The sequence below is a fragment of the Pinus tabuliformis genome, chromosome 8 (genome assembly GCF_031772625.1).
Source record: "Pinus tabuliformis cultivar Carrire ecotype Pingquan chromosome 8, CPIR1, whole genome shotgun sequence".
Lineage (NCBI taxonomy): Eukaryota > Viridiplantae > Streptophyta > Pinopsida > Pinales > Pinaceae > Pinus > Pinus tabuliformis.
In genome coordinates, this window is record NC_142294.1 from 1,572,563,645 (window position 1) to 1,572,579,764 (window position 16,120).

Genomic DNA, 16,120 nt, shown 5'->3' on the forward strand with positions numbered 1-16,120 from the left:
TACCTTGCTTTCTAGATAACTTGATAAGGATCTTTGTGGTCCTTTTTATGATGACTGTAGGATCCAAAAAAGTTGTTGTTGTAGACTGCGTCTTCAATATAGGGTTTGATTCTTCAATGTAGATCTCGATCTTTTGATTTGATAGCCTTCAAGTTTCAACTTGCTTTGATGCCTTTCATGAAACTCGATCCTTGAGTGTCTCTTTGATTAGATGCCCTTCCTTTGACTTCAACACCTTAGCTCTGATACCATTTTGAGAAATCTAGGGCATTAGCAATAGGTGATTTCTCTTTGATTAGTGACTGTTTGTGAATGCATTTTACTTCTTTAGATTAGGATCTTCTTCATGTTAGGTTGTTAGTGTTCGTCATCAAACAATAACCAATGCATGAACATAAATAGACAAAAGACACATCATGTAAGCTATGAGCCAGGACCAAAACCTCTAACTTTTTGAGAGGAAAACCCGCACAAATTCTTCTTATAGATATTCCAATTGATGAATACCAAGACCAATACTGTTGACCTATTAGCCACTCCCCAATCAAGACACAAGTCCTCTTCCACCTTCTTGATTGCTTTCTCTCAGTTCCTTATACTTCAAACTTTGTATCATCAGAGATAACATTGAACTGTATGTTGAAGGAAATGTAACTAGGTTCGATCTTCATAAATGTACTTTTGATATTTGTACTTCTTCAAGAAAAGAAATATTATTTTTATAATATATGTCAATGAGTTTCTTGCTCATTGAAATAGGTCTAGCACTATTTAAAGCAGTGTTGCACACATCGCGATCGGGATTTAATCGGCGCCGGGAAAAAAGCGGAAAAAATCGTTAAAATCGGGAAAAAATCGGAAAAAAGCGGGAAAAAATCGTTTGGCACAAAAATATTTATTTTTTTTCAATTTTTTTCAATTTTTTTAATATCTAAACCATCTACAACATAAAATAAATACATTGACACATAAATATGATAAAAAAACTAATATATAAGATGTTTAATATCATTTCTAGCGCTAAAATCACACATAACATTGAATCATGTCCTGAATAGTAAGTCCTGAGTCCCAAGTCCAACTCAGCCTCAAAATATCAACAAAAAATATGATAATGTATCTCATCATGTCATAATGTCATATACAATAAAATGAAAGTCTAATCCTATTGATTTCCTCTGCCCCTCTTGCGAGAAAATGGCACAACTTTCTCTTTCCCTCTAGATGTAGAAGCTGGTGCCTGTGGTGGTGGAAATGGCAGTGGAGTCTGACGTGCTCTAGAAGCTGAAGAACTAGTAGTAGCAGCTACAGGAGGCTGAGGTGGACGGAGACCACGTCCTCTACTGGTGGTAGTGGTAGCCCGGGTAGCCCGGGTAGGCGGTGTCACCTCCTCCTCCTGCTCCTCCAACTCCTCCTCCTCCTGCTCCTGCTCCTCCTCCTCCTCCTCCTCCCCCTCCTCCTCCCCCTCATCCTGCACTAACCAATCCTCAGTGGGATCCATGAGAGGCCTCTCGGTCTCAACCCTCCATTCAGCAGTGGTGTCAATCCCATCCAATGAGATGGCTTCCGTATCAGGTGTCTTCTCTAGTTGTTTCACCCACAATCGAAGATTGTAGTAGACATAGACCATGTCATTAAGTCTATGGGACTCCAACCTGTACAAAGTTCATGAAATAATAAATTAATAATTAATATTATAAAAAAAATATTGTTTAAAACTTTAATGAATTCAAAAATTTATTTGGAAATTTGCAATATTTTAAATGTTTAAGTGTTAACCTATTGCGCTTCTTGTTGTGTATTTTTTCAAATACACTCCAATTGCGCTCACATCCCGAGGAGCTGCATGTTTGGCTGAGGATCCGCACGGCAAGATTTTGCAAAAGGGGTACTCTGCCACCATACATCTTCCACCATGCGTCTCACCATCTTCTGGACACAGGTTAATAATCCTTCCACGACCTCAACATCAAAATTAAACCCACATGCATAAGAAAATGCAGGGTTCAGGAAAAGGCCAGCAGCATGAATGGGACGATGGAGTGTGTTGTTCCATCGCTCATCAATGACGTTCCATAGAAGGAGTTGTCTCTGGAACCCATCATCTCCCTTGTCATCATAGTAGGACCGAATGGCTTCTTTGGCCCTATCCATGGCTTCATACAAATAGCCCATTGCGGGCTTCTCACCATCAACCAACCGAAGAACCTTTACCAAAGGTTCTGTAACAGCGCACACCTCCTGCACTCCCGCCCAGAAGTCCTCCTGGTATGAAACTAGTCTGCAGACGGCCTCTCCTTCTGGTTTGCGGCTCATTGACGAAGCACGCCACTCCTCTGAAAGAAACATTCTCTTCAAATCCCACATAGAATTCAAGAGGGATTGAAGAGATATGAAACTCGTCGCAAACCGTGTAATGGCAGGGCGCACCAACTCTTTGTTGTTGGTGCATTTTCTCATCAAGCTAAGCACAGATGTGTGATTGTAAATAAATTTTGTGATGCTTTTTGATGAGTCAACAACCTCTTTGACAAAGGGAATTTTCCCAATGTCCTCTAACATCAAATCAATACAATGGGCAGCACAAGGTGTCCAAAATAAAGTAGGATGCCTGTCCATAAGCATTCTACCAGCAGCAACATAATTTGCAGCATTGTCCGTTATGACTTCGACAACATTTTCTGCACCCACCTCCAAAATAAACACATCCAGCAAATCACATAAAGTTTTTGCATCTTTGATTTGATGAGTTGCATCAACAGATTTGATAAACATAGTCCCCAAGGGACAACTAACCAAGAAGTTTATAAGGGTTCTCCCCTTTTGGTCAGTCCAACCATCTGACATAACAGTGCATCCTGTTTGTGCCCATGATGCCCTAAAATCCTCCAATCTTTGGGTGCAGTCACGCTTTTCATCTTGAAGAAGCCGGCCTCTGAAATCATGAAGAGAAGGGAGTTTGTACCCCGGGCCAACACTGGCAATAGCATCAACAGTAGGTTGGAAAAATGGATTATTCCTTATAATGCTGAAAGGAATATCACTCCAGAGGAGAAATTTTGTCATCAACTTGTCAGCTTTTTCTTTTTCAGTTCTTTTTAGCATTGAACCAATAGTTGGTTGTGAACCAGGTGTGGTTCGAGGAACAAAATATGATGATGCAGCTACCGGATTGACTGACGCTGCAGTAGAACCTGTGCCACTTGGCCCACTTCCTTCAACTGACCTTTTTAGTTGCCTTTTGAGTTCTTCTTTGGCGTCTCTAGTGTGCTCTAATTCTCCCAATGCTCTCATGGCTTTTTGGATAATTTCAGCATTTGTCTTTAGACAGGGCCCCACATCACGTCCAGGGATTTGTGCAAGGTGGAACTTCAACCTGTACACCCCCCCGAATATTTCCTTTCCACACAACTTGCAATACAAGTTTTGTCTATCATTCGGAGTTTTAGGGTCACCATATTCCCAGAAAGGATCCAATTTCCTTGGCATGTTTGTTTTTGAATTTTGAATTTGCAAACCTATGGAAAAATAAGGATTAGGAAATAGGAATTTAGGATTACATAAATGATAATAGTAAATACAAATTACAATTTAGCATTTGCAAAATTACAAGCTAATTATTTCCAAAATCCCAATTTCTAAACCCAAGTTACCCAACCAAATGCCAAAAAACAATGAAAAATCAAAAAAAATAAACAATGTTTAAAGAAAATGAGAAAATAAAAATAAAAAATTGGTTCTCATAGTCATAACAAATAACCCATCCCAAATCAATGAAAAATTTCCAAAAATTCTTTAAAAACAATGAAAAACAAAGTTTTTATAGAACCAAAACAAAAAAAAATTAATCTACATACCTGGTTTATGGACAAATTGGCGATCTTGGCTTGGATTCCTCCTAAAATCGCTTCGATTCGCTCCCACAACCGACGGCAACCCTCTCCCTCACTTCTTCTCCTTCTCCTCCGCGGCGGACTGCTGAATGAATTAAAAAAAAATCGTTTTTCCCATATAAAACCCCGCTGCCGCGCGCCCTCACGATTTTAAGTGAAAAAATCGCGATTTTTTCGATAAAAATCGCTATAAAAAAAAAGGGGTGATTTTTTCGATTAAAAAATCGCGCTTTTACGATAAAATCGCGATTTTATCGCGATTTTAACAACACTGATTTAAAGTGCTATAGGTGAGTCAAATAGTCAAAAGAATAGGTTGAAGACCTTAAAGGCATGTTATGTTGATTTTAGGTAGCATCGGATGTGCTCTAGCCATGAAATTTGGTGGAGAGGCTAAGGCACATGAGATCTCCAAGACCCAGAAAAGAAATATTATTTTTATAATATATGTCAATGAGTTTCTTGCTCATTGAAATAGGTCTAGCACTATTTAAAGTGCTATAGGTGAGTCAAATAGTCAAAAGAATAGGTTGAAGACCTTAAAGGCATGTTATGTTGATTTTGGGTAGCATCGGATGTGCTCTAGCCATGAAATTTGGTGGAGAGGCTAAGGTACATGAGATCTCCAAGACCCAGAAATCCTTTCGAGAAATTCCACCCATATGAAGAGTTATTAAAATAATTAATATTTTTTGAGTTCCTAACTCTAAACTTAGGAAAATAAAAATATTAATGTGTATCAATAAAATATGGGTGAGAAAGTTCTAAGTGATGAGGATCAAGCTAGTTCTAATCTTAGCCGTTGATTAGGGACTTAATCTCGGTCATTGATTTATCAACAGGAAAAGTATAAGAGGAGGCTTGAGGGTCAATTGGAGATACACCAAGTGATAAAAGAATTCAATTTTTTGGGGTGAGGTTTGCTGAGGAAATCAATTTAGTGATCAGAGTTGCAGTGAGGGGCAATTCAACAAGGGATTTTCATCTGAGACTGAAGAATACACAGCAGAGAGGTTGTGCAGTGTTGGGAGAGACAGCGCAGGGCCTTGAAGGGATGATGCAGAGGCCGTAAAGCCGACGCAAAGGACGTAGAGGGCTGAAGCAATGAGACGCAGAAGCTGCAGAGGCTGACGCTAGGCCTCAGAGGCAGTGTTGGGGAGATTTTGCGGGGCAAACTGGGAGCAGAGCAGTAGATTCTGAGCCGGGAGAGGGTGGCGCAGCTCCTGGAGGAGTGACGCAGTTCCAGAGCAGCTTTCGATGTCCAACATAGGGAACAGCCGGAGTCGCTATGGGGTTTGATCATCTGTTTGTTGATTTGTCGGAATATCTATCTCCGGATAGAGGTACTACTGTCGAGGATATTCTCTGTTGGGTGAGCCATTTCTGGCACCCTAGTTGTATTCACGAATTCTACTTTACAATACAAACCCTCTATATGTTGCACCATTTTCCCGAATTAGGTTTTTCCGGGGACAATTATCCAAAAATAATGGTGTCCCTTGTGTTATTGTCTCAGTTTATTTCAATGCATGATCTGTATATTTGTGAAGGTTGCAATAGTGTTCACTTCAATGTTTATGCAATTAAATAACTTGTTAATGTAAAGAACAAGTAGGAGATTGTAAACAAGTAATTGTAATAGGGGTTTTTGGTGTGCTAGATTCAGGAATTTTCACAAGTTACACCTTGTATGAATATGTATTAGGTTCATAAGAAGTCCTCCAAGCAAAGTCACAAGTCTTATCCAAGCAATGGCACCATCAAAAGAAGCAATCTGAATCATGTCAAGCAAGTTGACCTCAAGTCTTCATGTCAGCTTAAAAGAAGGAGACAGACTCCTATATAAGGAGCCATTCGACCTCCTCAAAAGTGTAGAACATCATCTCTAAAATCTGCGAGGAACAGGATAAGAAAAGGGTACGAAAAGACAAGGGAAGAGGCCTCCAAGCATAGCGAAGAAGAAGGAAGAAACATCGAAGGTTTAAGGATTGTTCTAGGGCTAAAAGACAGTCACACGTGCGAAGAAGGAGAGGGTCTACCTGCTGCCATAACAGCCCTCTATCACAGACATGCAAACTCCATTGTTTGGGTGCAGATCATAGGCCTAAAGAGCCTCCCACTCAAGCGAGAAAGAAAGGAAGGAGAGCGAAGTAAATAGGGTTGATCTAAAGCTTATAACAGCCACACGTGCGAGAAAAGAAGGACAACATGCAGTCATCACAGCAGCACTATCATATCTCATTTTTTAGAGTTCAAACTAGGCCTACAAAGGCTTATCTCTCAAGCGTGGAAGAAGGGTATGCAAGCGAAGAAGGGAAGAGAAGTCTAACATAGTTTTGTGAGGAGAATCACTCACATGTGCAGAGAATTAGGGCTGCATTGTTGCTGCCCTAAGTCTGCAACAGTTGTCGGAAGAAGTGTCGAAGGGAGGAAGACAAAGTGCTGCAAGAGGAAGTGATCTTGAAAGGACTTGACTTATACCTAGAGGAACTTCTTTTCAAGGGTCTAATGCTTGGCATTGATCAATAGAAGCTTCAATAAGAGAAATTCACTAAAGGGTTTTCCTCTCGAGAGAAGAGAGGTTTTGGCCTTGGCAGAGAGCCAACATCTTATGTTCTTGTTTTATGTTTTGGTAGCAGTTTGATGAAGTACACACTTATGCACCAATAAGAAGAAGAAGAAGAAGAAGCTAATAAGGAAAAGTAAAAATAATCCACAAAATGCTATCAAAGTAACGAAGAATCAAACTTCTCTACTTTGTCCTAGATTCTTCAACATGGTATCAGAGCTAAGGTGACACATCAAGGAAAGGGAAACTCAAGAACACTCATCAAGGAGAAGCATCTACAAAGTTGTTGACGGTGTTGGACCCACCAACATGTAAGGGGATCTCCTTGGTAAGAAGTCCCAATTAGACCTCAGACCGTTTGGTGTAGGAGTCCCATCAGTGGGTCGTACGGTAATGCCTTGATCGTGATTTTGCACAGAGGCAAGTAAGATGTCCTTGTTGGTAGCAAGAGTGTGATAGTTGTAGTGATTCAAGGAAGGTGCATGAGAGGTTCTAACACACTGAGGGTGAAGTGAGTGCACCCCTTGGAAACCTGTGATAGCACGGAGTTAAGAAGGGAACACACGAGCAAAGATGCATCACAACATGGAAGGCAAGTTAGCTAGCAATCCAAAGTGATGGTTAAACCAACAGCACGTTTCAGAAAGATTCATACATACATACACAGAAAATTCCATACATGCATGTGTAAGCAAACAAATACATATATCATTTAGAGTAAACCAGATAGCATAGAATACAATACAACATATGCATGAAACGTGCTGGATCTGTTATATTAATAAGTGTAAGTTCCAGTCATACAATACATCCATGTCTAACCACTAGTTCCGACAACGGAACGTTACAGCCACAACTGCCTGCTCCTCCAAAGAGATATACTAGCTCTACGCAGTGGAGAAGCCAAGGCTCGTTACAATATTGTCCAAGCTCTCTCTAAGATAGTCCTATTGGAAGCTTGGTTGACCAAAAGCCTTTACAACGAGTTATGAGGTTCTATTTATAGCAAAGGGTGGGGTGACCCTTGACATTCCCCTTTGTGACAGTTTATCTACCTTCATCTACTTTATGACTCTTACATCCAACAATCGACACTTGAACTTCCACTTGACAAGACGTTACATTACAATGCACATGTGCCCATGTGAAACAAAATAGCTTGACCAAGCCATGCAAGACATCACTGACACTTGGTCCGTTGTGGTGAGACCAACTCTTTGACATGCTTGTGATGGTGAAGGTGGTGAACTGATGCCAAGCTTGGTCGTCCATGATGGTGTGCATGCCCTCCATGGTGACAACTTGCTGAAGCGGATTCTTGCCTCTGTTGCATCTGGGTGCATTGGTATGGCTCCTCCATCCAACTCGTCTACTAGCATGCGCATGGTCTTCTTGGGTGCGACTGAACCAACAACACACTGATGCATAGTGTTCGTGTTGATCTTCCAATGTGTGTTGGTCATACAACTGTCAACTACATGTTCAACTCCAGTTGGACTTGCTTCTTGTCTTTGTCGCGGTGAGTGTGCCAAATGGGTTAGATCGCATGTGTACACACAATGACATGCATGCCGCTGAATTCCCTTGCATCTAATCAACAACACCACTCACCATGTCTGCTTCGTGCCAGCTGTTGGGATGAATCTATAACTTGTACGGGCGCAGTTTCATCCGTCTATGCATGTTGTGCCCCCTGTTGTACCTGTTCCTACTACAACTCATTCTCTCGTCTGTGCAGCTCTTGTTCTTCCTTGAGTTGTTGCTTGAGCACATGCAACTCCTTCTCTGTTTCATTCTCTGCCTTCGCGTGATCTTCATGGTGCATCGTCACCTCAAAGCCTGAGTCTCCAAAGTTGCTTTCACCACAAGTAGATTTGCTTGAGCCTCCAACTTTGTTCCGCCTCTGTGTTGTCAACAACCTTCCTCTTGCATTCGTTGCATCTGGTATGTTGCCTTCAGCTGTTGTTCATGGTGTTGCTTGCTGTGATGTTGCTGTCGTCATATCTTGATGTCCTTGTCTACGAACAACTTGATGTCTTGGTGGGTAGGCAAGTTCATAGACACTTGATCAATTGTATCCCCAAATGTGCTCTGAACGGTGTCTTCGACTCTGCTCTCCTAGAAACCATTGTACCTGTGCTGCTGAGAGGCAGATGAACACCTGCGATACCTGGAGACACGGCAACACTCATAGCAAGCAATGGGAAGAGCTTGATCTCACCATTGCCTTTTTTTCTATCAAAACTTCATATCCTTTAATGTTCCATGCTCACCTCTATTTATTGGTATATGTCGAGCACTAACTCAATGGGCTCCATCAAGGTATGTGCCTCCTGTGTCTGAGAAGCTTAGAACCACATTGTTGGTGATGGCAAAAAAAGAGTTGGAAAAATGCTTGAGCCTATTAAAGCATCATGGCCAACATCTGGGGTTAGCATTGTTTTTTATGGATGGACAGATCCAGCATGGCACCCACTCATCAACTTCATGGTGTCTTCCTTGAATGGTCCAGTTTCTTGAAAGTAGTGGATGCAGTTGGACAATACAAGGATGCACAATATATGGGTGAATTGTTTATTAAAGTTATTGAAGATGTAGGTGTTCATTCTTGTGTGAAAATCATTACAGATAATACACCTGTTTGCAAGGTTGCTGGCATGATTGTGGAAGCTAAATATCCACAAGTGTTTTGGACACCTTGCATTGTCCATTCATTGAACTTAGCACTGAAATCCATTGCTTCTGATGTGCTTTGGATTGGTAACATTATTGAGGATGCACGACATATCCGTAACTTTGTACAAAATCAAAAGATGCCCTCACTATCTATGAGGAGTACAACAATCTATCATTGTTGAAGATTGTGGATACAAGGTTTGCCTCTTCATTCATCATGTTGAAAAGGTTGAGGGAGGCCAAGACTGCTCTTGGGGCCATGGTTATTTCAATGTTTTGGTCTTTTTGGAGAAAGACAAATCAAGTAGCCTCTAAAAGAGTGAAGGACACAGTGTTAGATGACGCTTGGTGGGAGAGGGTAGATCTACTTATTCAAATCATGGACCCTATCATTTATTTTCTTCGATTTGCAGATACAGACCAACCCATCCTAGCAGAGGTTTATGAGGGATGGGATTCCATGATTGAGTCTGTGAGGAGCATTATTCTACAGAGTGAGTGCCCTGAGTATGAGACATCACCAAAGGCCTTCTTCACCACTATACAGGACATTCTTGTCAGCAGATGGGACAAGAATTGCACACCTTTACATTGTTTGGCTCACTGATTGAACCCAAAATACTATAGCCATGAGTGGCTGAATGGTGGACCTTCCCGCAGATTCCCTCCTCACATGGATGGTGAAATATCACAGGGGAGGAAAGATGCATTCAAGCGGGTTTTTCAGGATAGAGCATCCCTTGATGATGTGGAGGATGCCTTTGCAAAGTTTTCCACTTGCACTGTTGAGAAATGGCAACAAGAAATTCCAGTTTAATTTGTTCTTGAATTAAACTGTGAATTAAATTTGAATTCTATTCTCATAGCAACTTAAAATAGTTAAATTAAGTTTATTAAACTTAACTTAGGAAATTCGAGTTGGAATCTTTCTGTCTTCATGTGTATGTTCTCCCTACTTTGTAGGAGTCCAATATGAGTTAATTGTGATTTGTAAAATAGAAAACTCAGTTTCATGAGTCAGTTCAGTTAAATTAGTTCTCAAACTGATTGAGAGAACTAAGAGTGAGTTAACAGTTAGTGGTGTCACTAATGAACTCCACCAGTGCTACTCTAGTTAACTGAATATTTACTCATCAGAAACTCATGCATGTCGATTATGAGAAAGACCCAGTTGAGACTAGAGTGCAGGGACAGTGTGTTATTTGTTTTAGATTTTTCTGAGTTGCACTGATAGTGCATGCATTCAGGAACTGATTCTTGAAGGATTGCATAGTTTCTAGAGGCTTTATTTCCCTTTAAATACACGTTATCCTCTATCGGAATTACACATTGGAATAGAGACATGGAGAGCTTGTGAAGAGGCTAAGCTTTGGCCTTGAGCTTGCTTATGAGTTGGAGATTGAATTTGTTGAGTGTTGGGATTGTTCTAGAGAGAACAAGCATTGTAATTTCATCTTGATTTTCCGGATTAATACAAAACAGATAGTGGGGTTTTGAGATGTGGTTTTCCCCGGATATTTATTGTGTTATGTGCCTTTGATTCTCTTCCTCTATTGATTATTGTTTGCTCGACGTTTATGGGCTTCCGCTGTAAAGAGTAAAAGTAGATTCTTGTCTCTTACTTTAGCAAATTACATTAGCTTGTGAATCTATAGGATTTTCTACATGGTATCGGAGTTAAGAACAGTATACTAGATGAGATTTCAAAGTTTTGAGATTATGGGTTACAAGTGAAAGTCGAATTTGCAATACATACTTCAGGATCAGCAGATGGCGTTCCATGGGTTGAGTCTTGAGTATGCCTTGGAAGGCAGCTCAAAATTCATAGCTTGGAGGGACAAGATGGAGGTTGTTCTAGAGGACAATGGCTTGAAGGAATTTGTTGAATAAGCAATTCCTAAGCCAACAGCTATTAATGCACAGAACTTGGCTGAGTGGAAGAAGTGTGTGGTGAAGGCAAGGCGGATAATCCTTGAGGGAGTTCGAGATCATATTGTCTCGAGTCTCCATGGAAAGGAAACCCCGCATGCTATGTGGAAAACATTGACGGACTTGTATCAGAATAGAAGTGATCAAATGAAGTTGGCACTGAAGGATAAACTTCGTAAAATCAAGATGGAGAAAGGCAAGACGATTCCAAAATACTTGACCAAATTCACTTAATGTCGGGATGAACTTGGAAGTGTTGGAATCACGGTTGTCGAGGAGGATATGGTGAGTCTTGCTCTTCTTGGACTCCCAAAGAGTTGGCATAGTTATCAAGACTCTGTCAATAGTCAGGAGAAGCTGCCAAATTGGGAACGACTATGGTCGGATATGATGCAGGATGAGATCAGGAGGAACACCAAGGATGGTTCTTCATCAAAGACTGATGATGAAGAGGATTGTGCCTTAGCGATTAAGACGAGGAACGGGAAAGGTAAACTTTCGTATTCCAAATCAAATTCTTATCATGGAGCTAAGAAGAAGGACATGACGAAAGTTAAAAGCCAAATCAGATTCTTATCATGGAGCTAAGAAGAAGGACATGACGAAAGTTAAATGCTTTCATTGTCACAAGATAGGACACTTTGCTACAAATTGTCCATTGAAGAAGTCCAAGGAGAAGTCCTCAGGAGGAGCGGCGGGTGAGGTTTTGGCCTCCCAATTCGAATTGGACTTTTCCCTCATTGCATGCATGGTGTCTTCAATGATGGGAAGTGTCTGGTACTTAGACAGTGGAGCTTCTTTCCACATGATTGGCAACAAAGAGTTATTCAATGAACTAGAGGAGAAAGATCTCAAGATGCATATCGAGATGGGTGATGACGGTAAGTATAGTGTTACTAGTGTGGGCACTATTACTTTTCAAAGGGAGCATGTGGCTCCACTCACCTTGAAGAATGTTATGCATGTACCCGGACTGACGAAGAACTTGGTATCCGTTGCCATGCTTGAGAATAGAGGCTATGATGTGATATTTTCGAAAGGAAAAGCGTTCCTTCAACACATAGCCACGGGTCAAGTAAAGAAGATAGGGATTCGAGTTTAGAATCTCTATAAGATAGAGGTAGAGAATTGTGTTGCTTTGAGTTCAAAAGCGGAAAAGATGTTGAGTCGAGATGTCGACGAGTTGTGGCACAGGCGATTGGGCCACTTGCATCATGGGGCTTTGAAGATATTGCAGCAAATCTCTACCGATCTTCCCAAAGGTACGCTTGAGCAAGTTGATACATGCAAGGGTTGTACTTTGGGAAAATACACCAAGTCTTCCTTTGGAGACAGACAGTCGAGCAGAGTCTATTCTGGAGAGAGTCCATTCAAATGTGTGTGGACCATTCTCGACAGCATCCACGACCAAACACAGGTATTATGTTATATTTGTTGATGACTATTCTCGTAAATGTTGGGTATTTTTTATGCAGAAAAAGGATCAAACTTTCACAAAGTTTTGTGAGTTCAAAGCATTGGTAGAGAAAGAGTCTAGCAAGAAGGTTAAAGCTCTACAAAGTGATAACGGTGGTGAGTATGTCTCAAATGAGTTTAAGAACTTCTGTGCAGCGGAAGGGATTAAACGAGAGTTGACGACACCCCATAACCCTCAACAGAATGGGGTTGCCGAGAGGAAGAACAAGAGCATAGTAGGGGCAGCAAGGGTGATGTTGCATGAGCAAGGCCTAACACTACACTCATGGGTTGAGGCATGCAACACAGCGGTTTATGTTTAGAATCGTAGCCCACATCGGATAGTTGAGATGAAGACACCAGAGGAGGCTTATTCCAGTAAGAGGCCAGATGTTGGTCACTTCAGGATTTTTGGGTCATTGGTTTATTGCCATGTGACCAAAGATGCACAAAAAAAGCTTGAGCCAACAGCAGAGTTGGGCATCTCTGTGGGGTACACTGATACACACCACAACTATCGGGTGTACATGCCGACCAATCGGATGACAGTGGTTCGCAGAGATATTAGGTTCGATGAGGAGAAGGCCATGCGAGTATCCCTTGAGAGGGAGCTTGAGCTACATGCGGATGAGGAGATTTTGTCTCTTAAGTTTGAGGGACCTCAGATTGATGTGGAACAGCCACATGCAGAAGTTCAGAGAGTGGAGATATCCACTCAGGCAGAGTCTTCTAGAGAGGGAAGAAAGCGCACTAGAGAGGCTGACAGCACAGTTGAAGATGCACGTGAAAATGTGGGAGCACCCTCTTCTCAGCACAGACAAAGGAGGTCACCAGAGAGGTACGTTGGATACATGGCACTTATGGGTGCATGTGTTGTGACAGAACCATCTTCCTTTCAGGAAGCAGTGCAGCAGCCAATTTGGGTTGATGCGATGGTGGAGGAGTATGACTCCATAGTTCGAAACAATGTTTGGGATGTGGTCCCGAGACCGGAGGACAAGTTAGTTGTGAGCTCTCGTTGGCTTTACAAGGTAAAGCAAGTTGCAGATGGTAGTGTGGAGAAGCATAAGGCCAGATTTGTGGCCCATGGCTTTTCACAGGTAGAGGGGATTGACTATGATGAGACCTTTGCTCCTATTGCAAGGTACTCGTCAATCAGATCTATTTTGGCACTATCAGCACAGATGGGTTGGAAGATCCATCAGATGGATGTGAAGACTGCCTTCCTCAATGGCATGATTGAGGAAGAGGTGTACATAGAGCAGCCCGAAGGTTTTGAAACCTTGGACCGTGAGTCGCATGTGTGCCGACTCAAGAGAGCATTGTATGGGCTGAAGCAAGCACCCCGTGCTTGGTACACCAGGATAGATAGCTACTTCACTGGGTTGGGCTTCACGAAGAGTGAAGCGGATGTGAACCTGTATCACATAGTGGTGGAAGGTAAGTTGTTGATCATTGTACTTTATGTAGATGATCTCATACTGACAGGTGATGAGAAGCTCATCAAATCTTGCAAGGAGGACCTTGCAAGAGAGTTTGAGATGAAGGACATGGGGCTCATGCATTACTTTCTTGGCATGGAGGTATGGCAGGAAGATGGGGAGTTGTTTATATCTCAGGGCAAGTATGCCAACGAGATACTCAGGAGATTCCGCATAAAGAGAAGTAAACCCATGGACACTCCTCTAGCTGGTAATTGGAGGAAGGAGGATGCTACTTCAGGGGAAGTAGTGGAAGCTACTGTTTACAGGCAGTTTGTGGGTTCACTCATGTACTTGGTGAACACACGACCGAATATGTGCTATGTAGTTAACCAACGTAGTCAAGTGATGTTTAGGCCTACCAAGCTATATTGGAAAGCGGCAACACATGTATTGAGATACCTCAAAGGCACTACTCAGTTTCAGTTATGGTACAGACGGACAAAGGGAGTGAAGCTTTAAGGTTTCACAGATGCAGATTGGGCAAGGAGTCCATCCAACATGAAGAGCACATCAGGAGGGATCTTTAGTATTGGGTCAGCGGCAGTTTCTTGGTACGGTAGGAAACAGAGATCGGTTGCACTCAATTTGGCAAAGGCAGAGTATATGGCTGCAAGTCAAGAAGCATGTGAGGCTATCTGGATGAGGAAGATCTTGGTTGGTTTGTTTGGTCAGCAAATGGATCCGACAGTGATTTACTGTGATAATCAGTTGTATCAAACTCTCTGAAAATCCATTTTTTCATGATCAGTCCAAGCATATTGATATCCGATATCATCATCTCAGAGATTGTGTATTGAGGCAGATCATGTTGTTAGATTACATTCCCACAGAGGAGTAAGATGCTCACATCTTGACAAAGGCATTGTCAAGATGTAAATTAGAGTTTCACAGAGACAGGATCGGGGTAGTTGATAATCCCTTTCTTGTTGAGAGGGATTGTTGAGAAATGGGCAACAAGAAATTCCAGTTTAATTTGTCCTTGAATTAGACTGTGAATGAAATTCAAATTCTATTCTCATAGCAACTTAAAATAGTTAAATTAAGTTTATTAAACTTACTTAATTAGGAAATTCGAGTTGGAAGTATTTTTGTCGTCATGTGTATGTTCTCCCTACTTTATAGGAGTCTAATTGTGAGTTGTAAAATAGAAGACTCCGTTTCATGAGCCAGTTCAGTTAAATTAGTTCTCAAATTGATTGAGAGAACTAATAGTGAGTTAACTGTTAGTGGTGTCACTAATGAACTTCACCAGTGCTACTCTAGTTAACTAAATATTTACTCATCAGAAACTCATGCATGTTGATTCTGAGAAAGACCCAGTTGAGACTAGAGTGCAGGGACAGTGTGCTATTTGTTTTAGATTTTTCTGAGTTGCACTGATAGTGCATGAATTCAGGAACTGATCCTTAAGGGATTGCGCAATTTTTAGAGGCTTTATTTCCCTTTAAATACAAGCTATCCTCCATAGGAATTACACATTGGAATAGAGACTTGGAGAGCTTGTGAAGAGGCTAAGATTTGGCCTTGAGCTTGCTTATGAGTTGGAGATTGAATTTGTTGAGTGTTGGGATTGTTCTAGAGAGAACAAGCATTGTAATTTCATCTTGATTTTCCAGATTAATACAAAACAGATAGTGGGGTTTTGAGTTGTGGCTTTCCCCGGATATTTATTGTGTTATGTACCTTTGATTCTCTTCCTCTATTGATTATTGTTTGCTCGATGTTTATGGGCTTCCGCTGTAAAGAGTAGAAGTAGATTCTTGTCTCTTGCTTTAGCAAATTGCATTAGCTTGTGAATCTACGGGATTTTCTATAGGTATTGGTCGATTTGCAGGGCATGATCTGATTAGAGACAGGGGGGCTAAGAATCCCTATTCTTGGTGGGCAAATCATGGGGCAACAAGCCCTCCTCTACAACAGTTAGCCATGAGGCTCCTCTCTCAGGTGACTTCATCCTCTTGTTGCGAGAGAAAGTGGAGCACATATGGTAATTTGTATAGTGTCAAGAAGAGCAGGCTTGAGCAGTCCAAGGCAGAGACAATGGTGTCTGTGCACACCAAGCTTCGTCTTATTTACAGGCAAAGGGATGAGTGGTTGAAGGGAAAGACAAATAC

The 16,120-nt window shown here is 41.5% G+C and overlaps 2 protein-coding genes across 8 annotated transcripts in view; both read right to left on the reverse strand.

The window, feature by feature from the left end:
* LOC149242031 (putative monogalactosyldiacylglycerol synthase, chloroplastic) overlaps positions 1 to 16,120 on the reverse strand; it is a 374,275-nt gene that overhangs the window by 277,331 nt on the left and 80,824 nt on the right. The gene's annotated exons all lie outside the window — the stretch shown is intronic.
* LOC149242033 (uncharacterized) lies at positions 1,013 to 1,925 on the reverse strand. Its single transcript, XM_089367620.1, has 2 exons — positions 1,780 to 1,925; positions 1,013 to 1,655 (listed from the first exon to the last, which is right to left on the reverse strand). The coding sequence occupies exons 1-2, from the start codon at positions 1,905 to 1,907 to the stop codon at positions 1,166 to 1,168; spliced, it is 618 nt and encodes a 205-aa protein (XP_089223746.1). The 5' UTR covers positions 1,908 to 1,925; the 3' UTR covers positions 1,013 to 1,165.

Excerpts from the sequence above, each read along its gene's own strand:
- LOC149242033 (XM_089367620.1), bottom strand. The coding sequence starts at position 1,907 with ATGTATGGTGGCAGAGTACCCCTTTTGCAAAATCTTGCCGTGCGGATC. Across the intron at positions 1,656-1,779 it reads CACAACAAGAAGCGCAATAG|GTTGGAGTCCCATAGACTTA; the intron begins GTTAACACTTAA and ends AACTTTGTACAG.